Here is a 23,061-nt window from a genome sequence, read left to right on the forward strand (position 1 = left end):
GTACATTTGAAGCATTTTCTTCTGAGTCCACTTTAAACACTGTATGTTGTTGCTAACAGATTCATGTAATATCTAAAACAGATGAGAAACTTTTCGCTGTTGCCAATTTTTTCATGACCACAACACTGAGCTAAGAGAACCCCATTTGGAGTTGGGACTCTCAGTTTAAGAAACAGTGGAATAGAGCATTCTCTACAGCTGTCACAGCCACAAAAATGTTCTTGGCCTCTTTTGCCTTTTCCTCTTTTCTGTCTACTGATTTATTATATCAGCCTCCTAGTTTTGTGCTTTTGTTGTTGTATTTGTTTTTTAAAAAATAATCAGTGTAACTGTTCTGAAACATTTTTATCAAGATCATAATTCTCCTTATATGATCTTTACAGAGTGTTAAGATCCTTAGGGAGGGCTTTTCCTTGGGAATGACAAAGGGGAGAACCTTCTTGGGGGCTGCTCTCAGGCAGTGGAATTCCCTCTGTAGAATATAGACACATCGAAATAAATGCAATTGATATTTTATTTATATCTTCATACTGCTACTTGCATATTGATATTTAGCGTATTATGTACCTTCAGAATATTTACCACAAAGTAGTTTATTTTATTTTTGTAAAATAAAGTATTTTTCAGTTGTTTTTCAGCTGACAAGAGGCATAAAATAAATCTCAATATCATACAGCCTGCCTTTTCCTGTATGTGAGCTCAGTCTAGAAACTGATAAAATAATGTTCAATATTGTCAACCATCTGCCCAGATTGGGAAGGCAGGGTGATTTTTCTGTGATCATTCCAGTCAGTTTTGCCTATCTGTCTACCAAGCTGTACAGCTATTTGGTCTTTTTAATGGTATATTTTCATTTATTTCTAGGCTCTTGATGGTTTCTTTCTAGCAATTATGACAGATGGAAGTATAATATATGTATCAGAAAGTGTAACCCCCTTACTTGAACATTTGCCTGTAAGTATGAGTTCCCTTTAAGAAAGTACAAGACTTTGAGTTAGGATACATACCATTTACCATCTGCCACTTAAGATTCTACAACTTAAAGAGTATTTAAGCTTAGAGTATTTATTCTTGTATTTTTCCACTGCAGTTCTTGTTCTCTTATTTTGTATTTCACGAGTTACGTAATGTTACCTCAACATAACTTGAATTGCCAGTTTTAGGCATTCCCTCCTCATGTAAATACAACCATCATAGTGTACAGAAGTGTGCAAGTCTGTTGATGCTGCCATTAATGGCATGTAAAAATAACAGCTTGCCTATGCATTATCTTCCTTCCATGGAGATGTGTGCATCCTACGCCTAGAAATATGTATTTATTCTCACTGGTCTTAAGTGGCATTTTATTTGCAAAATCCAGTCCATATTTGTAAACACTCAAGGTGCTGTTCATGGTCATGTTTTGATCCTCACAATAACTTTGGAGCAGGTTAGCCTAGCTTCATCTCTGATTGGACATTTGAACCCAAGTTCCTAGTCCAAAATACTAACCACTTTTACTATTGTTACTATGGTGATGGAGAGAACATGGCAGAAAGATTTATGGATAACTTAGCCTATAACACTGTGTAACACAATTTTTGTTCCTGGGTTATAAATGTCATTTATGTCATTTGCAGTTTAATAAATCTTTTCCATAAAACATGGGACAGATTTATTAAACTGGACAACCGCAGTACATTTTGGTATAGTTTTTCAGTGAATATCTTCTAGAGCAGCCATGGGCAAACTTTCTAACTTGGGGGCCACATGGCAGGCTGGAGTGGGGTGGGTGGGCCGAAAGGGAGGGGGTTCTCGCCAAGTCCCCTTGCTGCCTTTTCCTCCCATTCTTCTTATCTTTTGGAGGCAGAAAGTGAAGGAAAGATGGGGAATGTTTGGATCTAGAAAGGGTTGGTCTTGGTCAGGATGAGATGGCGGATGGGAGAGGAAAAGTGTATTAGACCCCATATTGCCTCCTCTTGATGTAGAATCCTAGAATCCTATAGTTGGAAGAGACCTCCAAGGGCCATCCAGTCCAACCTCTGCCATGCAGGAAAGCACAATGAAAGCACTCCCAATAAGCCTCGGCGGAAAAGCTTCCAGAGAAGGAGACTCCACCACACTCTGAGGTTGCCTATGCCACCCTCCAGGAAGTTCTTCCTAACCTTTTCAGTTGAATCTCTTTTCCTGCCATTTGAAACTACTGCTCCCTTGTGTCCTGGTCTCTAAAACAGCTGAAAATTAGTCTTCCTCCTCCTCAATGGGACACCCTTTTAAATCTTGAAATATGGCTCCCATGTTTCCTCTCTATCTTCTCTTCTCCCAGCTAAACATCTCCCAAGTTAAGGAAAAATGAGGAAGGAAGAGAAGGATGGAAGGAAGAAGGGTGGAAGGGAATTGAGGGAGGGAGGGAAGAGAGAAGGGAGGAAGGAAAAAGATGGAGAGAGGGAAGGAGGGAGCGAGGAAAGAAGGAAGGACCAAAGGGTAGAAGGTAAGAAAGGAGTGAGGGAGGGAGAAAAATGAAGTTAAGGAAGGGAAGGAGGGAGGGAAGGAAGGAAGGAAGGAAGGATAGGATGGTGAGGAAGGATAGGATGGGATAGGACCTGAGAAAAGAGCTCAAGGGCTGCATCTGTTCCCTGGGCCTGGGTTTGCCCGGGTTCTCTTAAGGCAGTGGTTCTCAACCTGTGAGTCCCCAGGTGTTTTGGTCCACAACTCCCAGAAATTCCAGTCAGTTTACCAGCTGTTAGGATTTCTGGGAGTTGAACACCAAAACATCTGGAGACCCACAGATTGAGAACCACTGTCTTAAGCAGTCCAGACCTGTGCTGGTAATTTAAATCGAAAGTGAGTGGTTTTAAATAGAGACATAATCACAGAAAAGTACTTCTAATAGCCAAAAGAAAAGAGTGGTTCTGCTTTTTAGACAGAAGTGATGTATGTTTACTGCATTTGAAATGGATCTGATAGTATTTTTTAATATTATAAAATATTTTGGAGTGATGGAGTACTAACAATTACATATTATAAGCTGTAATAATTTTAAAGTTTTCTCTTTTGACAGCTTTATCAGTTATTTTGCACTACAATGAAATTTCACAAGGTGGAATTTTAGTTTTCATGTATTTATTTTTTCTTTCTTATAGTCTGACCTTGTGGATCAGAGCATATTTAATTTTGTCCCAGAGGGGGAACATTCAGAGGTTTATAAAATACTGTCTACTCATCTGTTGGAAAGTGATTCATTGACTCCAGAATATTTGAAATGTAAGTTACATTGTTGAGTTATAGCTGAGAGATACATAGAATTCCTAAAGACTGTGCATTTAAAATTATGTGGGTTAGGAAAGTACTGACAACAGCTTATTCTAGTTGGATAAGTATTTCCTGAAATCATTTTAATACACCAGGTACATGAGTGGGTCCTGCAACAGGATGTTGCAGTCCAGAATGCTTCTATTTAATTATTGGCCAGTGGTGAGATAGCCAATGATAGTCTAATCCACATGTATCTCCCATCAGTAATTTAGCACAGTAATTTCAGTCCTCATTGAACCTCACTGCCTTTTTGTCTGAGGTTCTTTAATGTTTCTTCAAAACTTGAAGTTTTTCCTATTCCTGCTGATACCCACCTTTCATTTGAGGATGGTGCCATTCCGGATACAAAAGGATTCAATTCAGTTCTAAACTTTGGAATTGGACAACATCTATTTAAAGCCTTTTTAAGAATGGCTTTTATCCACCATTTATTTGTTAAGAGATTGGCTTTATCCTGCTTTATTTTATGTTGCTTAAAGTCTTGTTACCTAAAGGGAGATGCTCAGATAACAGCCCTTAAAGTAAAGCTACACTCCTGTATATTCTTAACTTAAAGTTTCTGGGCTGTACTTATGAATTTGTAAACCCATTCCATGAAATCACTGGGATGAGTTCATTCCCTAGCATCTCCAGCTGAACATCATTATAGTAGCAGGTCTGAAAAAAATGAGATCTGAAAAGTCACTGCTTAATATGCAGTGTGTAACATGACACATTGCTTCTTATGTCATTGCAATATTTTATTCTTGTAAAGTTTGGGTGTTTGTTTTGGCTTTCTGTTAAGCATGAATCTTTACTATTTTGTTGTTGCAGCAAAAAATCAGCTTGAGTTCTGTTGCCATATGCTCCGAGGGACAATAGACCCCAAAGAGCCACCTACATATGAATATGTCAAATGTATAGGAAACTTCAAATCCTTAAGTAACAGTAAGTTAATTCTAGCATATATTATACTTAATAAGTAATCCCGTGTCCACTCAGGTTTGAATTCCAATGCACATATGAAACATTAAATGAAGTATAAAATACAATTTTTCTTTTATTTATTTATTTATTTATTTATTTAGAAATCAGTGATACTGAAAAGGCTAAGTAAACGAATGAATGTAATACATGTTATTTATGAAACCAGAATCTTACATTTTAGTAGTTAACAGTCTAATTCAACTTGGATTTCATTTCTTTTATTGTGTTTAATTCCATCTTTTATTATGTGAGGTGGAGACAGCAATTAATTTTTTTCCAGTGTGCCAGGGACCAAAACCATATTAGTTTGCATTGGCTGCAGCTAGTGCTTTCTTTCCTGGAAACTCTCCAGGGACTAGCAGGCAATAGTTTGGTCCCCTAACTACCATTTTGAATAGCACAGCTTTAGTGCCCTCCTTTGCATTGATCAGCACTGGTGACTGGAAGAGAATGCTTCCCCCTTAATTATATGCATTCAATGTGTTGTCAAAGGTTTTCATGGCTGGAATCACTGGTTTTCTCTGATTTTTCCGGGCTGTATGGCCATGTTCCAGAAGCATTCTGACCTGATGTTTCACCTACATCTATGGCAGGCAGCCTCAGAGATTGAGGGATCTGTTGGAAACTAGGCAAGTGAGATTTATATAACTGTGGAATGTCCAGGGTGGGAGAAAGAACTCTTGTCTGCTCTTTATTTTAGAATTTTTCTAAAACTGGTAGTCAGATTTTGTTCATTTTCATTATTCTCTCCTTTCTGTTGAAATTGTCCACATGCTTGTGGATTTCAATGGCTTCTCTGTGTAATTTGACATGGTAGTTGTTATAGTGGTCCAGCATTTCTGTGGTCTCAAATAATATGCTATGTCCAGGTTGGTTCATCAGGTGCTCTGCTATGGCTGACTTCTCTGGTTGAATTAGTCTGCAGTGCCTTTCATGTTCCTTGATTCATGTTTGGGTGCTGTGTTTGGTGGTCCCTATGTAGACCTGTCCACAGCTGTATGGTATACGGTAGCATTTGTCCTTTGCTGAATGTAGCATTTGTTGGATTTTCTTAGTGGGTCTGTAGATCGTTTCTAGGTTGTATTTCTTCATCAGCTTCCCTATGCGGTCAGTGGTTCCCTTGATGTATGGTAAGAACACTTTTGCTTTGAGTGGATTTTTGACTTTACTCTCATGGTTTGTTCTTGGTCTTGCAGCTCTTCTGATGTTGGTGGAGGAGTTTCCATTGGCCTGTAGAGCCCAGTTTAGGGGGTTTGGTTCACCTTGGAAGATGTGGGGTTCACAGATGCATTCATTTTATCTCTTCTTTCTTCCTCCTCCTTGTCCTTTTCTTCTGCTTCATTCTGAAGTTTCTTATGAGACAAGAAGGCACAATAGAAACCTGACTAAGTTGGCATAGCTGTTGACTTTTTTCTTCTTGGATTAAGGTGCCTGTTGTACAGCTTCAGTTCATGAGAAGAAAAAGCCACCTGCTATTCTGGTCCATGAAGTAATCACCAGGCCATTCCACCTGGCTTGGTATTGTGTACTGTGTAGCTGGTGGGAATATTGACAAGTGGGCAGCAGGTGGAAATATTTGCTTTCTAAGGAGGCAAGTAAAGAAATTCCAGAAGCCCAACCCCAACTGGAAATGGTAATTTCAGACTACTGCAACAGGAAGCTTCTGATCTGACCTGTGGAGATGACGCCAACCTCCAGCCTTACTGTGTCCAGTAGCATGTGAGGCTGGAGGCTCATGATCCATCATGTCTGATTTTGCATCCCAGGCCTTTGATCCAGTTTACCTTATATGAGTTCTGCACCTAAGGAAGAAGAACCAACTGAATAGCCTTCTGAGGCTAGGACTAACTCAAGTGAATATTTTACCTCTTCAAATTGTGCACTTGAAGAGCATTGCTAAAGTGTTCTACTTCTACATGATAGCTGTGATAATATATATATCATCACAGCAAATGTTTCCGCCTGCTGCCCACTTGCCAACATTCCTACCAGCCTCACTGTTACCCGCTTCTCTGCTACTCATCTGTACACCTACTCAGTGCCTACCAATATAGTCTGTTTCAGTTTTAATATGAACTGTTTTTGAGGCTATACTCAGAATCGAGTAGCCAAGTCATTTTATTTAATAATTCAAAGTTTCATTGCTGTACAGTTTCTGGTTGATCATTCATTCCACTTTTAAATCTATGCATTGTTTTACATTTCTTCCCAGTTAGTCTGATAACTTGGATTATTAATTATCTCAATTTGTCTGATAACTTGGATTATTAATTATCTCAATTTATACATAGGTTTAAATGTTGGACCATGACTCTAGAGACCAGGGTTCAGATCCCAGTTTGGCCATGGAAACCCCCTAGGTGGCCTTGGGCAAATCATATTCTCTCAGCCTCTGAGAAGCCAGAGTACAAATCGTGCCAAGAAAGCCCTAGAATAAGTTTGCCTTAGGCTCATCATAAGTCCGATGTGTCTTGGAGGTACACAATAATATGCAGCTATGATCATTTTGATCTTTCTTTCTTCTTAGTGCCTAACTCTGCACATAATGGTTATGACGAAACTATACAGCGGTCCCATAGACCTTCCTATGAAGACAGAGTTTGCTTTGTAGCCACAATTAGATTAGCTACACCTCAGTTTATTAAGGTATGTTTTAATTCTCAGCTACTCTAAATTTATTTTTCTTTTAACTTAATATAAGTTGTTTGTGTTCACTGAATGATAGTTTAAGTATCTAACTGTTCACCAGTACAGGGAGGCTAATCTCTTCTACAATATTGACTTTCTTCTATGATTTGCTCTTTGGATTGTTTGCTCTGTAGTTCAAAACACCAAAGTTGTCATTGTATGGAGCTATAGCTCTTTCAGATCTAAACATACAGCAGGTGATTGATTCTGTTAAAAATCGGTAACTATAACCATCTGTTACTTGGAAACCGCTCTGATTCCCCTCGGGGAGATAAAGAGGTATATAAATAAAGTTTTGTTGTTGTTATAGTAGGCATGGGCAAACTTCGGCCCTCTGGGTGTTTTGGACTTCAACTTTTGGGAGCTGAAATCCAAAAAAGCCCAGAACACTGAAGTTTGCTCATGCCTGTGTTATAGGGATACTCAGTCCCTAGGAACAAAGATACTCAAATGGGGGACCCTCCCTTTTCAAAGCTGCTCAGCCTTCCTCCATACAATAATTTCAAAACACATTATGTGACCTTTCATGTTGCAAAGTTATTTTTGCTGAAGTTTTGAGTCAAACAGGTTTCCCCTTTTAATTACAATTCAGATTATGAACTGCTAGTGAAAACTGGGTAACAGGCTTCCACGTTATCCGTCATATACCTGGATAATGTGGAATGTGAAGAGGTGGCAAAGCATCCTTGAATGGGCTCCATATATATGCTCATGGATTCGTCATCCTCATCCTGAAAAAAAATAGGCATACCACATGCCTGTCGCTAGTGATGAGTTGCTTGCATTATTGTTCTTCCAAGCAGCAATGAAACTGCAAAATAAAAAAATGTATTTTTTATTTTGTGCTGCATTCATGATAATTCAATGTTTTGGAAGTGTCAGTTGTAGATGAGTTTTAAAATTAGAGTAGTGCAGTTCTGAGAGACTTACGATTTTTTATTTTTTTAGGAAATGAGCACTGTTGAAGAACCCAATGAAGAGTTCACCTCTAGACATAGCTTAGAATGGAAGTTCCTTTTCTTGGATCACAGGTGCCATTTCTTACCATGTAGTATTGAACGGTAGCATTATGTTACCGTTAGTGGCAACGTATTGGCATTGGCTATTTATAGCAAGAAATGTAATGTTATTTCTTTGCTGAATATATCTCTTTTGATTGCATGCATGTATATGATAAAGAGTGTGACTCACTTTTTCTGAGAAATAAAACAACTCTTATGTCATTATCTAGGGCGCCACCAATAATAGGTTATTTGCCATTTGAAGTGTTGGGGACTTCAGGCTATGATTATTATCATGTGGATGACCTAGAAAATCTGGCAAAATGTCATGAACACTGTAAGTAAACATTGTACTCATTTTCATATGAAACTTTGCTAATTTAGATCTTGTACAGAATATGGCAAACTTGAGTACACAAACTTTGCTAATTTAGATCTTGTACGGAATATGGCAGACTGTCCTCCTTCTGTAGGGATTTGAAGACTTGGGTTTTAAAGTTTTAAATGGTTGTTTTTGTATGCTTTTGCTTTTACTTTTTTGTATTATACTATTAGTTTATTTTATGCATTGTTTTTAGGCACTTTGTGTCATATGTAAGCCGCTCTGAGTCCCGTTGTTGTTGTTGTTGTTGTTGTTGTTGTTGTTGTTATATACTCCAGTACATTTGTACCAATAACAAAACCTATTCTTAGTTTATGGTCAAATGGAAGAAAACATATGCATGCAAGATCAACACTCCATTTTTATAAGGGATATTCTCGTTTCATGTTCTATTTCCTCAGTAACATGTATATCTTGATTGTTAATTTCTGTGAACCGACAATTGTGCATGGCAGATTGTTTCAGTGGAATAATTTTTTATATTTATGACAGTAGATTAGTCTAAAAAGACTGTTGAAATAAGTGTATGCTATTTTAATCAATATTCCCAAATTTCTGTATTTTGAAGCAAAACTTTATTTTTAAATTCTTCAGTAATGCAGTATGGGAAAGGAAAGTCCTGCTATTACAGATTCCTCACAAAGGGGCAACAGTGGATTTGGTTGCAGACACATTACTATATCACTTACCATCAGTGGAATTCTAGACCAGAGTTCATCGTATGTACACATACAGTTGTAAGGTAACAGAATTCTAATTTATTTTTTAAAAGCCAAAGATTTTATTACTGTTTTTTTAAATATATATATTTTTATTGAAAATATAAATTGCTCCTAAAGCATAGGAGCTTAAAGAAAAAGACAAAGAAAACTGTTTTTGATGAGTTTATCAAGTATCGTATTTTCTGGCGTATTAGATGACTTTTTAACCCAGGAAAATCCTCCCTGAACTTGGGGGTTGTCTAGTACGCCAAGTATAAGACAATAACTTCCTGTTTTCGGTCAAGGCGAGGGAGGTGGGCAGCTGCCCTGCGCTGGAGCAGGGTGCCCGAAGCCGCAGCTGCTGCTGCACTCCTCCAGCACCATTTCGCTCTTACTACCAGGCTTCAGCCTCACTGAGGGGCTTTTTCACTCCAGGCCCACCTCGGCTGTCAGTACAGCGGAGGAGGAAGAGGAGGAGGCAATATACTCGTCGAAGAGCTGCGTCGCCGCCTCCTCTTCCCCCACTGCACTGACAGCCGCGGTGGGCCTGGAGTGGAAAAGCCCCTCAGTCAGGCTGAAGCTCAACAGCGGGAGCCAAGCAGTACCTGAGGGCTGCCCTCCGGCAGCGCTTGGCTCCCGCTACTGGGCTTCAGCTTGACTGAGGAGCTTTTTCACTCCAGGCCCACCGTGGCTCTCAGTGTGGAGGACGAGGCGGCGGCGACTATATACTCACTGGATGGCTGTGTTGCCTCCTCTTCCTCTGCTGCACTGACAGCTGAGGTAAGCCTGGAGTAGAGGTGCCTCTTGGTCAGGCTGAAGCTCAGCAGTGGGAGCCAAGCAGTGCTGGAGGCGCGCAGCAGCAGCTGCTGCTGCTTTGGGCGCCCTGCTCCAGGACAGGGCAGCTGCCTGCCTCCCTCGCCTGTTAGGAGTCTCATCTTGTTTTGGATCCAAAACAGGAAGTGATGTTTTGGATCCAAAACAGGAAGTGATATTTTGGACCCAAAACAGGAAGTAATGAGTACGGCGGTTGGCTGGCTGCAGCGGGGTCTGGCTGCCTCTATGGAGCTGGGAAGCCACCTCAAGGTCCAGGAAAGGAAACTTTGGGGCCTGAAGGGGCTGGCAGCTGCCAAGAGGGGTAGTCTAATACAGCGAGTATATAAAAAAATTGAAATTTTAAATTGAAAATTTGGGGGGGGGGGGTCGTCTTATGCGCCCAGTGGTCTAGTTTGCCGGAAAATACGGTATTTTGGGAAATAACTCACAATCAAAGAACTACATTCGGTTCCTAATCCCAAATAGAATAGATCCATTGAACTATTAGGATATTTTATGTCAGTATGTGTGTTGAGAACCATTGCTTTAGAAGAGAGAAAAAACCCACATTGTTAGTGTGATGTGGATACAAAGTGATATGTTACTGTTTGAGGAAGATAATTTGAGATGATAATATATTGACATTTGGTTTTACTTTTACACTTGTAGTTATGCAGAAGTTCGAGCAGAAAGACGGCGTGAACTTGGAATTGAAGAGGCTCTCCCAGAGATAGCTGCAGATAAAGTATGTTTTACAACGTAATCTTCTATTGGTTCTTTTCACTGCTCTATCTTTTAAAAAAGCAACCTGATTTCCAAAATGTACCACTTAAATGCAAAATATGTGTGTCTATGTGTTTGAGATGTAAGTACTCTGTCTGCCTTACATAGTATAGAAACTTGTTAATTCTCCCCACAACTTTCCAAAGAGTTAGGGAACCTGCAAAGCTAATCAGCAGTTGTGTGTCTCTCATTGTCTTTCACACTTCCTCGTAGCCTGCACTGAGCTGCCCAGAGGTTCTTTTAAGAAATAAGTATAAAAATTTGATGCTGCAGCCTTTGTCAGTATTTGTTTTCACAGTGGTGCTGTCTGCCTTGTTCATTTGATTTTTAATGCCATCTCAGAGTGGGCAGGTAGCAGAAAGAATGGCATTTTGAGTGTGGTAGGCCTCGAAGGCTGAGACAACATTTTACATCAATCTGTAGATTTAAAAAGCCTTTCCATGGAAAGCAAACATCATATATAAAAGGGCTTCCCTGGAGCCAATCCATAATATTTGCCATGAAATGCAGGCTAATCCGAAATACGGAAATAGGCAAGAACGGGTGTGACACCTAATGTCATGCTCTATGACCTTGTGGTAGCACTATTGCTGATATATCTTACATTAGTTGTATAGTTCTTAATCATGTGTAGTCATTGTCTGGATATAACAGAATGATACCCAAAGGATATTAGGTAGCTTCTCTTGTCTGGTGCCCCTTCCACACAGCTGAATGAAATCCCACATTATCTGCTTTGAATTGGAATATATGGCAGAGTGGAGTCGGATAACCCAGTTCAAAGAGATATTGTGGGATTTTCTGCCTTGATATTCTGGGTTATATGGCTGCGTGAAGGGGCCCTGGCTCTTTCACTTGTCCAGTTCATAAAATGTAGTGTATTATGGGAAGTTGAGTCCAAATTGTTTTAACAACTTTGGATTGATTTAGATCACTGTTTCTTAAACTGTGGATCCCAACCTTAGCACAATGTTGGGGTCAAATAAATAAATAAATGACAGTAATGAAGGTTTTCTGGATGCCACCCCTTTACACAAATATATTAGTAACATGCAATGTTTACAGTGGACTATGCATAAAATGTTTAAGCAATGCTCTTCAAAAAATGAAATGTTTGTTTAGCAATCTTTGCAGATGCTGATTTTTTAATCATTAATGTTTGATTTTATACCTATTTTATATACCTATGTACTGAGGCCATGTAGACATCTCTTGCGTGGAAAGGGGTTGCAAGTGGAAAAAGTTTTTAAAAGCCTTGGTTACAATTCTATGTCTGATGGAGATTTGAAAGAAAAAATAAAAGCACAGAAATAGGACCCATAGATACAACTAAGGCAAAAAAGATACTTTGAGTGGTGAGATGGCAGTTGGGGCTAGGATAAGTTAAAGAAGGTGAAGCATATGAACATGAAAAAGAAAACCAAGATAGTGGAGGAGAGCATCTTTAGCCTAAATGTTTATTAAACATTTCGTCTGTACATATATATTACATTATATCTTTATTATTCTAGCTTCCAAAAATATGCTAGCTTTTAACATCTGGGAGGAAGGTATCAGCAAAAATGTGATTACATTTCAAATATTTTAAAATATTTTTAATATACACATGTTTGAGTATTTATAAAGTTACAACCATTTGTTGCAAAGTTACATTTTTGTGATTAGCCATACATTTTTTTAATTTATTCAGAGTCAGGACTCTGGTTCTGACAACCATATAAATACAGTTAGCCTCAAAGAAGCATTGGAGAGATTTGATCGCAGTCCGACACCTTCTGCCTCCTCCAGGAGTTCAAGGAAATCTTCTCACACTGCAGTCTCAGACCCCTCATGTAAGTGTTCAACATTAAAATCTGCCACATAGGAGGCTATTTGTTTTATTGGTTTTATGTTGTGTCTTTCTTTTTGTTTGTGGTGTTGAAATAGTGAAATCATGTGCTTATAAAATAAATTATAATTAATGGTAATGAATAGTTAATAAAATGGTATTACGTATTTTGTAATGCTGACAAATTTACTTCTGTAAACTAGCCATGGAGGTATATGGGGCAGTAATTTGAATGTTGGACTAGGACTTGCCCATATTTACTTGAATCTAGGGCACCACTGAATTTGATGCACACCTCAATTTTCAAAACCTTGAAACCAAAAAAAGTATTTGCTGGCAAATATAATGCGCAGTGGCAAAAAGTGGACTCTTTGTAGTTTTTTCGAAAAAAAGTGTGTGTTTACAGTTTCTGTGCGCTTAGAATTCCTTCTTTAAAAGTAAAAAGTGTTAGATCACCAAATCTTTCAGCAATGGAAAGTAACACCTGAGAATCAATTAACCTTTGATGGGAAGATGGGAAGGAAAGGAAGACAGAGGGAAATTGGAAGGAGGGAAGATAGAAGGAAAATAAAAATGGAGGTTGAAAAGGAAGGAAGGAGAAGATGGAAGGAGGATAGGAAAAGAAAAAAGTAGGATGAGAAGGAAAGAAGGCAGTAAGAAAGAAAAGGAAGAGAGAAGGAGGGGTGGAAAGGATAGAAAAGAGAAAGGAAGGAAAGAAAAAGGAAGCGGGAGAGATGGATGACAAGCAGATAGAAGGGAGGAAGAAAGAAAAGGAAGAGAGAGGGAAGGGTGGAAGGGAGCAACGAGGAGGCAAAGGCAAGAGGCTGGTGCGCACTCCCGCTGCCTCTCCTTTGTGAAAGTAATGTGCACCCGTTTTAGCATGGTCATTTAGCCAAAAAGGTTGTGCCTTAGATTCATATAAATATGGGAGTTTTTAATCCCTATCCAATCCTGGAAAGCTACAAGGTGAAATTAGGCAAGTCACATCCTTTCAATATAAGCAGAAGTCAGTAGCAAGTCTCTTCTAAATAAATCTTGCCAAGTAAGCCCTATTACAGGAATGCCAAATGCCAGAGTCAATTTGAAGGCATATAACAATAACAAAAGTAATTGCTTGACCAGGTATAATTATAGGTAAAAGCACAGGATGGTGATGATAATGGTTAAAAGTGTCTCTTCTATTTTACATTTCAGCAACACCGACAAAGATCACAGTGGATACTAGCACTCCTCCACGGCAAAATATATCCAATCACGAGAAGTCTGCACAAAGAAGGGCATCACTTGGTAATCAGGTAATTCTTCAATGCACACACACGTCTCATAAATTTTTCATGTGTTAATAATAATAATAGTAATAATAATAATAATAATAATAATAATAATAATAATAATCTTTATTTATATTCCACCTTATCTCCCCTGGGGGACTCAGGGCAGATTCCAACATACAAAAAGGCAAACATTCAATGCCTCAATAATAATAAATACAAATATAAAAACCCAAGATAACCCCAAATAAAGAGCAACTTAAGCATAACAACTATAATTTAAATACTACACAATTAATTGAAAATGATAACTAACATAGAACTTAAACATAAAGCATCTGAATTAATATATCAAAACAACATGAAAGTTTACAGATGTGCGCATAGATTGTACAGCCAAAGTTGTTAAGTGGACTAATGTGATCTAGCAAGGTCCAAGTGTATTGATACTCTCCAATCAGCAGTCTGGTAGTAGTTTCACTTCATCTAATCCTCTCCCTCTCCATATGCTTGTGAGCAAAGATAGCTTTTCAGCTTTTTTTTGAAGGCAAGAAGGGAGGGGGGCAGCTTTATTTCTTCAGGGAGTCAGTTCCAGAGGATGGGAGTGACCATGGTGAAGGCCCTCTCTCTTGTTCCAGCTAGCTATAGTTGAGATGGTGGTGGGGCTGAGAGCAGGGCCTCCCCCAATGAACGCAGTGCCTGAGTTGTTTTGTAGGTGGAGATGCGGTTAGTCAAATAGCCTGGACTCAATCATTTAGGGCTTTAAAGGTAATAACCAGCACTTCGTATTTAGCCTGCAAGCAGACCGGCAGCCATTGGAGCTGCCTTAGCATGGGAGTGGATCTCTCCTTGTACAGGGCTCCAGTTAGTAATCTGGTTGCTGATCTCTGAACCAGTTGAAGCTTCTGAACTGTCTTCAAAGTTAGCCCTATGTAGAGAGTGCTGCAGTAATCTAGGTGGGATGTGGCTAAGGCATGGACTACCATGGCCAAGTCTGGCATCTCAAGGTATGGGCGCAGCTGACACACAAGTTTTAGCTGTGTGAAGGTGCTTCTGACAACCACTGACACCTGGGGTTCCTGGGACAGCAATGAGTCCAGGATCACCCCCAGACTGCAGACCTGTGTCTTCAGTGGGAGTGTGACCCCATCCAACACATGCTGTAATCCCACACCCTGATCCGCCTTCCACCTCTGTCTTGTCTGAATGTAATTTCAGACATCCAGTACATCACTAATGACAGGCACTGGTTTAGGGGCAAAATGACATCCTTGGTATTTGGTGGAAAGGAGTTGGGTGTTGTCCACATAAATTTGACACCGAACTCCAAATGCCAGATGATCTCTCCCAGTGATTTCATGTAAATGTTAAATAACATGGGGGACAGAATTGAACCCTGAGGGATGCCACAGGCCACTGGCCAAGAAGTCAAACAGGTGTCCCCCAACACCACCATCTGGGTCCGACCCTCCAGGAAGGATTGAAGCCACTGAAAAACAGTGCCCCCAAGCTCCATCCTGGAAAGATGACCCAGAAGGATACCATGGTTGATGGTATCGAAAGCTGCTGAGAGGTCTAGGAGAACTAGTAGAGACACACTCCCCCTGTCTAGCTCTCTTCATAGATCATCCACCAAGGCGACCAATGTCACCTCTGTCCCATAGCCAGGCCTGAAACCAGACTGGGATGGATTTTGATATTCAGTTTCATCCAGGAACCTTTGGAGTTGTTCCCTTTTAAATAAAAAAGCAATTAGCCATGATGGCACTTGGACTTGCTATGTATTTATATATATATATATCTTTTTAAATCCCAGTCTTTAAATTCACAAGCGATTGGACAGCCATTAGCACAGCCAATGATGCCTCAGCCTGCAACTTTACAGATCCAACAAGGAATGTCTCAGGTAAGAGTTTAGTCTGAATTGCATAGTTAAAAAATGATTACATTTCCATGCAGGGAACCAGAAATGTATATTTATTTCATGTAGGATTTATTTTTTTAATTTGGATAGAATTGTAGTTAACCGAAACAGGTAGTTTAATTTATATTGTTATCTTTAGAATGTCCCTGTGTGTTGATTACCTGATTAGAGCGCAGGGTGTGATAGAAGACATATATGTATAATACTTCATACATATAAGTTTTTTGCTATAATCTGGCATTACCATCTGCTTCCCAGACAGCAAGAAGGAATGGATTAATGACCTTTGCCACCAAGACCAGATTGGAGTTGCATGACCATATTGCTTTAGCCTCCAGACCTAGTTCTTCTTTATGTTTCAGCCCAAATCAAATCATCTTTATTTCCTCATACCCTTATTAGTCTTCAGTTCCTGTCTTCCTTTACTGCCTTTTTTTTGCTGCTTCTTATCTTTACATTTTCTGACATTGTTACAAGTTCTAATTTTTTTTTAAAAAAAACAAACTTTCCCTTTTCTGTTATTGCTTTACATCCCCATATCATTGCAAACATGTTTTTAGCCCATCCTGTGTATAAAATCACTCCTGTGGGTTGACACAGTATTTTCTGCTTTTAATTAAATCGCATTCCTGGACCAAACCTAAGAATTTATATATGAGTCAGTCCTGAAAAAACTCATCGGTCACTTTGGGCTTATCACAGAACAGAAAGAAAAAGAAATCTATTGCATATTGAGGTTAAAACCATCATCTAAACACTGTTGATTATAGTTTTCAATCTATTGCTATTAAAACATCTTAGTGCTGAATTTGTAATAATTACCATATTGTACTGTCAAATCTAAAATTGCATGGTTTTAACTGGATCTGCATCCCAGAGATAACACTATGTAACAAAATTTGAAAAAAATGTATTTTCCTGGTTTGAAAGTGTTATTTCCTGTTTAATTGTGTGATTCTTACCTTGAAAGTAGTTGTTATACTCCAGAAAATTTGTTTTTATGGCTGACACAAACTGTGTTGAATTGATTGAGACTCTTTTATGAGACATTCATTGAAAAACCATAGGAAAATGTGCTATAAATGTGCAAAATGTTTTTGCAGTTGAATAAACCTTTTCCGTGTTTTATGCTAACATTCATTGCCAACAGGAAAATGACATTTATAACCCAGGAACAAAAATCATATTACATAATGTAATATGTGGATGCATTTGCTTAAGCAAGGACTCCTATTTTGGAATTCTATCCTGTATTTCTATCTCCATGGATTTGTACATCTGTGAAAGGAAGTCCCTCCTATTATTTGATTTGTCTCTTCTTGGTTCAGCAGTTCTAGTTTTCATTCTAAATTTCAATTTTTGTATTATTCAGTGTGTTATTAGCAGGATATTAGTATAGCAGATTATTACTTTTCTTACATCCTATTGGTTACAAAATCAAAACCTATATTTTGCGTCAATGTTATTTTGCAGCCAATGCTTCAGTTTTCAGCTCAACTTGGAGCTATGCAACACTTAAAGGACCAACTGGAACAAAGAACACGGATGATAGAAGCAAACATTCATCGCCAACAGGAAGAGTTGCGAAAGATTCAGGAACAACTCCAAATGGTCCATGGGCAAGGGCTCCAGGTTGGTTAAAGCTTTGCAAATACTACCATGACTAATGATTCTTTACTCAGTGTATATGTGTATACATATGAGTGAAAGGGGAAATATGAGCAAATACAATAGAGTCTTGCTTATCCAGCCTTCACTCATCCAACGTTCTGTATTATCCAAGGCAGTCTGCCTCTTGCCCGGATCCACAACTGTTTCAATATATTGCGATGTTTTGGTGCTAAATTCGTAAATACAAAAATTACTACATTACGTTACTATGTATTGAACTGCTTTTTCTGATAATTTGTTGTAAAACATGATGTTTTGGTGCTCAATTTGTAAAATCATAACGTAATTTGATGTTTAATAGGCTTTTCTTTAATCTCCCTTATCCAACATTTTCACTTATCTGCTGGTCCGTTTATGTTGGATAAGTGAGGCTCTACTGTAAAGCATAAATGGAAACATATTATGCTGTACGACTTAATTCAGTAATCTTTAATATAAAGTTTCATATTTTGCTGAAATACAGTCAGCCCTCCACATTCGCCGGGGTTAGGGACACAGGACCTCCATGAATGTGGAAAAAGCTGAGTAAAAAAGATATTTTTTTAACCTGAGAGAACATTTCTCTAGAATCTCTAGGCTCTCTAGCATGATGGTGCAAGGAACTTCTTATGAAAATTGACTAGAGGGCCTAGAGAATCATGAAGACTAATGAAATGTCAAACCAGCAAATGTGGAGAGCAGATTATGTTTGATATCGGTAATTAGTGTTATATCTGTAAAATTAATATTGCGAATTCTGTCATTAACAGGAGATACAGTATATTATTTAGAATGTCATGATGTTCCCTAGAATATCATAGGTGCCTATTATACTTGTCTCTTCAAGAGTAAATCTCACTGAGTTCAGAGGAATTCATTTCCAAGTAAGTTTAACAGGGGTTGCAGCTTAAGATTCATGTGTCCGTTGATGTACTAGAGATGTTTCTGACAAACAATATTATTAGACAGTTTAATAACATGGGCACCTCTTATTTCTAGTCATAAGAATTCAGAATTGTTGTTTTTTATAAATTATATTCTCAGTGTTTAATAATATTTTAAACATTGGTATGTGTTCTGTTTTCCTCTGAAAGATGTTCTTGCCACAGCCAACTCCTGGATTAAACTTTGGTTCTGTGCAGCTGGCCTCTGGAAACCCATCAAATATTCAACAGATAACACCAATAAACATGCAAGGTCAAGTTGTTCAAACTAATCAGATCCAAGGTGGCCTAAACACTGGGCATATTGGTAGTCAGCACATGATTCAACAACAGCCTCTTCAGAATACTGCTGCACAGGTAATTAAGCTGGTTGAGCTCTCTCGCTCTCTCTCTAAATAGGCCAATAGATACTAAAAATGTCTCCTGGGAGGCTGATATGGAGCCTCCCAGAGTTGCCCATTCTATGAAGATACTGCAAGAGTATGTGACTCATGTGCCAAAGCTTAACTATTAGGAAATTTCTTTGGAAACTGGGTGGATTTTGCTTGGCATAGAAAATCAGCTTGGTGGTTAGGCAAATATGAGACAGTGTCTAGAAAAAGCAAAATACTTATGATACGAAGTTCTTGAGAAATAAACAGGCTTCTGTTCTGGGGAAGAATTGACAGGGAGCCTTTAGGTAAACCATAATCTGTAGTGATGCAGTGTTGTTGGCATGGTATATATATTAATTGACAGGTCAGCGCTTAGTGGAGTCTTTTGTGACATACAGTGCCATATAAGAGAAGTTCTTTGTTTCAGTAAGCTGTTAAAAACCTGTATCAGAAGGTTTTCTTCTTGTCTTTTACATTTTTTAAAGCTAGAGGTGATTGTTGCATCTATAGAAACTATAATTATGATTTAACAACAACTATTGCTAATTGCAATTTTTCAATTAAATTTTTGATTAGAACTGTTCTTGTGTTGCAGTTGTAAATAACAAATGCCAAACTTTGACAGAATAAAAAAAGATTTAGGCTTTCTCATAGTTGGGCTAAGGTAAAGACCAACAATTCAGTTGTCAATACCTGTTCTTTGATTATGCTAGTTGGAGGATTCCGTAAGTTATTACTTAATGGAGTGGTGGTGTGTCTGCATATGTACAAATGTATTCATACTAAATCAACTTGTTGATCAAAATATTTTCTTTCTGCAGCATAGTCAACAAGCCATTCTCAGTGGGCACAGCCAACAGACTTCTCTTGCTACTCAATCTCAGAATGCGCTATCAACCCCATTGTATAACACTATGGTGATTTCCCAGCCGGCTCCAGGCAACGTAGTCCAGATTCCTTCAACTTTACAACAGACTAATAACCAGAATACTGCTATTACCACATTTGGCCAGGACAGACAAATAAGGTGGGTGTTGAGAGACAAATGGGATCTGCAACACAAAGTGCTGAGAGTTGAGCGCTCCTATCATTCTGCCAGTCTACTCTGCCTTCTTACTGAATATTACATTTCATTCTTGCCTGCAACTATTATCTTGTCTGTCCCTGTGATTTCTTCCTTCCTAATTATATATTTTTTCCTATGTGTGCTGTTTTTACATTTCTTCCAAGTATGTAGATACTGCTAGCTTCCCACAAGTTTAGTATTCATAATTCAAGTTTGGCTATCATCACTCAGCCCCCAAGCCCCCACCCTAGCAGCCTTTAAGAAAGATCTAAAAACTTGGTTCTTCCGTGGATGCCTTTGGAGAGTGACCATTTAATTAATCCATTTTGTTTGTTTCCATCTACAGTTGTCCTTTGATGCACTTTCCCCGCCCTCTGTGTTTGACTTTTATGTTATTTTGCACTGCTATTTTATTTTGTTATTTTATGTATTTTGTTGTGATGTCATCTTTCTGTTGTGTTATATTTTATTTTTCTGTATTGTTTTTGGGCTTGGCCTCATGTTAGCCGCCCGAGTCCCCTTTGGGGAGATGGTGGCGGGGCATAAATAAAGATTATTATTATTATCGTCGTCATCATCATTCAGCAACTGAGTTTACTGTTGCTATTTATAATAGTTCCTTTTAGAAAGATATTACTTTCTTTTACACTTAATTTTATGTTCTGAGTGTCTCACTTGGAAACAAACTAGGAAAAGAAGGGAGGAAGGGCCAGAATAATGGGATTATTAGATACAATGGCTAAGTGAACTCTCCCAAGCCGATGATACATCTGTATATGTTAGTTGCTGGGTGAAACTTGTAATAATTGGCTGTTGCCTTAAAAGTCTTGCTTGTGAATTTCTAAGAGGAGAAGCTATTTGAATTGCAAAGTTTTGCAATCCAAACAGCTTCTTCTTATAAAAATTGCAAGCAAGACCTTTGAGACATCTAATCGGGGATACTCTCTCCAAGGAAGCTTGGTTGACACGTACTGTCACAATTTTCTCGTGCCAGGTAAAGATCTTATTTTTCCTGGCTTTTAAATTTCTGGCCATAGAAATATTGTGCTGCAAATTGATTTGTAGTGTTAACCTTGTTTAGTGTACCTGGGATGGAGAACTAACACACCTTTCTTTTCACAGATTTTCTCAAGGTCAGCAGCTTGTAACAAAATTGGTCACTGCCCCTGTAGCCTGTGGAGCAGTAATGGTACCAAGTACTATGTTTATGGGTCAGGTGGTGACTGCCTATCCCACTTTCGCTGCTCAGCAGCAGCAGCAACAACAACAGCCACAGACATTATCAATAACTCAGCAGCAGCAAAACCAGCAGGAGCAGCAGCAGCAGCAACAACAGCAGCAACAACAGCAGCAGCAGCAACAACAACAACAACAACAACAGCAGCAGCAGCAGCAGCAGCAGCAGCAGCAACAACAACAACAACAGCAACTTACTGTTCAGCAACCAGCTCAGACACAGTTGGGTCAGCATCCACAACAATTCTTGCAGGTAAAGCTACATGTATGTCCCATACAATGAGCTTATTACATGTGCTGCTTAACCGAAGCAATATGTTGCTTAACAAAAAAAACATACATAGGAAGGTATCCCTTGTGACAGATGCTGCCATACAAGTTTTGCTTTGTAATGGTCCAATCTGATATCAAAGTGACCGCACGAGATGTGTTGGAATAATATGAGGCCCATAATGAAAAGCAAATAACTTTGATATTTTTGGATGCAAAAAATGCCTTTGACAATGTGCCTTCACCTTTTTTATGTAGGCAATTTTGGAGATGAAATTCGAAACCAACATTCACAAATTAATGTATTACCAAAGGCTTTCATGGCCAGAATCACTGGGTTGCTGTGAGTTTTCCGGGCTGTATGGCCATGTTCCAGAAGCATTCTCTCCTGATGTTTCGCCTGCAACTATGGCAGGCATCCTCAGAGGTTGTGAGGTTTATATATCTGTGGAATGTCCAAGATGGGAGACAGAACTCATGTTTGTTTGAGGCAGGTGTGAATGTTGGAGTTCTTTCTCCCACCCTGGACATTCCACAGATATATAAACCCCACTTGCTCAGTTTCCAACAGAACTTACAACTTCTGAGGATACCTGCCATAGATGCAGGCGAAACGTCAGGAGATAATGCTTCTGGAACATAACATACAGTGTGGAAAACTCACAGCAAACCATTCACAAATTATTCAGACAGATTTTGATCAATGGAAAATTGGCTAGAACATAAAAAGTACAGAAAGTACAGACTAATGAGAAAAATGAAATATAAATATGAATGTATAGGAATTGAATTTTTGACAAAATGTTTAAACTGCTGATAGCAGTATCATAAAGTGAATGTTCTGCAAAGGTGATGTTCTTATTTCAGTCTTTACCAGCCACACTAAATGTTCAGAAGAGGCATTTCTTTACAATGAAACTGGCTGACTTATAAAGATTTGCTAACATTAGATAGTGATCAATATTGGTTAAAGATGAGAGAGGAGTAAATGATGGAGGGTTGTTCCCTTCAGTGGTTTGCCTGTAGACATTACGGAACAATTTCAGATGGATAAAATGTAACAGCATTTGGAAAAATTAAATCAGAGTTTACCAAATTCCATAACTGAAATGAATTCTGAACACTTTGTTCAAAAACGTTCATATATGATTTCTCAGCTTTTGTGCATTATTTGTGGCGAGAGATGTTTCAAAAAGCTACCTCTGTTCCTTATTTTTTTGCTACATGAAGTTTCCTATATAGGTCAAGCACATGTGTCATACGTAAGACCCGCAGGCTAAATCCAGTCTTCCGTTTCGTTTTATGTGACCCATGAGGCCTTCAATGCCAGGGCAACATAGATACATTTATACAGTCTTACAATTACAAATGACCCTTTGAAGACAACCCTAAGACTGATGTAGCCCTTCGTGAAAATGAGTTTTACAGCCTGCACAACATGGTAGTAGTAAGGGTCCAAAATGAAAATAGGCTAAACTTCTTTGGGCCATTCCTCCTTTCTCTCCCTCCACACTCAATCTTGATTAGATGCAACTCCTCACATGACTACCAGTTCATCCCTTACCTTTCCATCTTTTCTCCCTTTTTGTTTCTCCTAACCTTTCCTCTCTTTTGTCTTTCTCTACTTTGCCAGCACCTGTGGCTCCCATGCCCCTCATAGCCCCCAACCAGCCCTTCTCATCACACAACTCTGTCAAGAGCCCTTCCCACTTTCTCCACTCACCCCTGCCATTTTGGGAGCGCTCCAGCCAAGTAGCAGCGATGCGCCAAGTGCTTGAATGGGGCCACTAAGCCAATGGCAGCACGGCCCAGGAGAACTCAAGATGGGAGACAAAAGAAAGAGAAAAGGGGGGGTGTCTGGCTTGGTGAA

At 38.9% G+C, this 23,061-nt stretch overlaps 1 protein-coding gene across 3 annotated transcripts in view; it reads left to right on the forward strand.

Annotated features, from left to right (window-relative positions):
• The window catches only part of CLOCK (clock circadian regulator), a 53,747-nt gene that overhangs the window by 24,770 nt on the left and 5,916 nt on the right, over positions 1-23,061 (forward strand). For all 3 annotated transcript variants that reach the window (XM_060778540.2, XM_060778538.2, XM_060778539.2), the window contains exons 7-21: positions 865-954; positions 3,123-3,243; positions 4,108-4,221; positions 6,788-6,906; positions 7,897-7,979; positions 8,180-8,286; positions 8,926-9,073; positions 10,515-10,590; positions 12,319-12,460; positions 13,651-13,751; positions 15,544-15,633; positions 17,125-17,283; positions 18,396-18,602; positions 19,441-19,646; positions 20,808-21,174. In XM_060778540.2, the coding sequence (XP_060634523.2) occupies positions 865-954; positions 3,123-3,243; positions 4,108-4,221; positions 6,788-6,906; positions 7,897-7,979; positions 8,180-8,286; positions 8,926-9,073; positions 10,515-10,590; positions 12,319-12,460; positions 13,651-13,751; positions 15,544-15,633; positions 17,125-17,283; positions 18,396-18,602; positions 19,441-19,646; positions 20,808-21,174 (2,130 nt within the window). The remainder of the gene's footprint in view (positions 1-864; positions 955-3,122; positions 3,244-4,107; positions 4,222-6,787; positions 6,907-7,896; positions 7,980-8,179; positions 8,287-8,925; positions 9,074-10,514; positions 10,591-12,318; positions 12,461-13,650; positions 13,752-15,543; positions 15,634-17,124; positions 17,284-18,395; positions 18,603-19,440; positions 19,647-20,807; positions 21,175-23,061) is intronic.

This window comes from Anolis sagrei, chromosome 5 (assembly GCF_037176765.1).
Source record: "Anolis sagrei isolate rAnoSag1 chromosome 5, rAnoSag1.mat, whole genome shotgun sequence".
NCBI lineage: Eukaryota > Metazoa > Chordata > Lepidosauria > Squamata > Dactyloidae > Anolis > Anolis sagrei.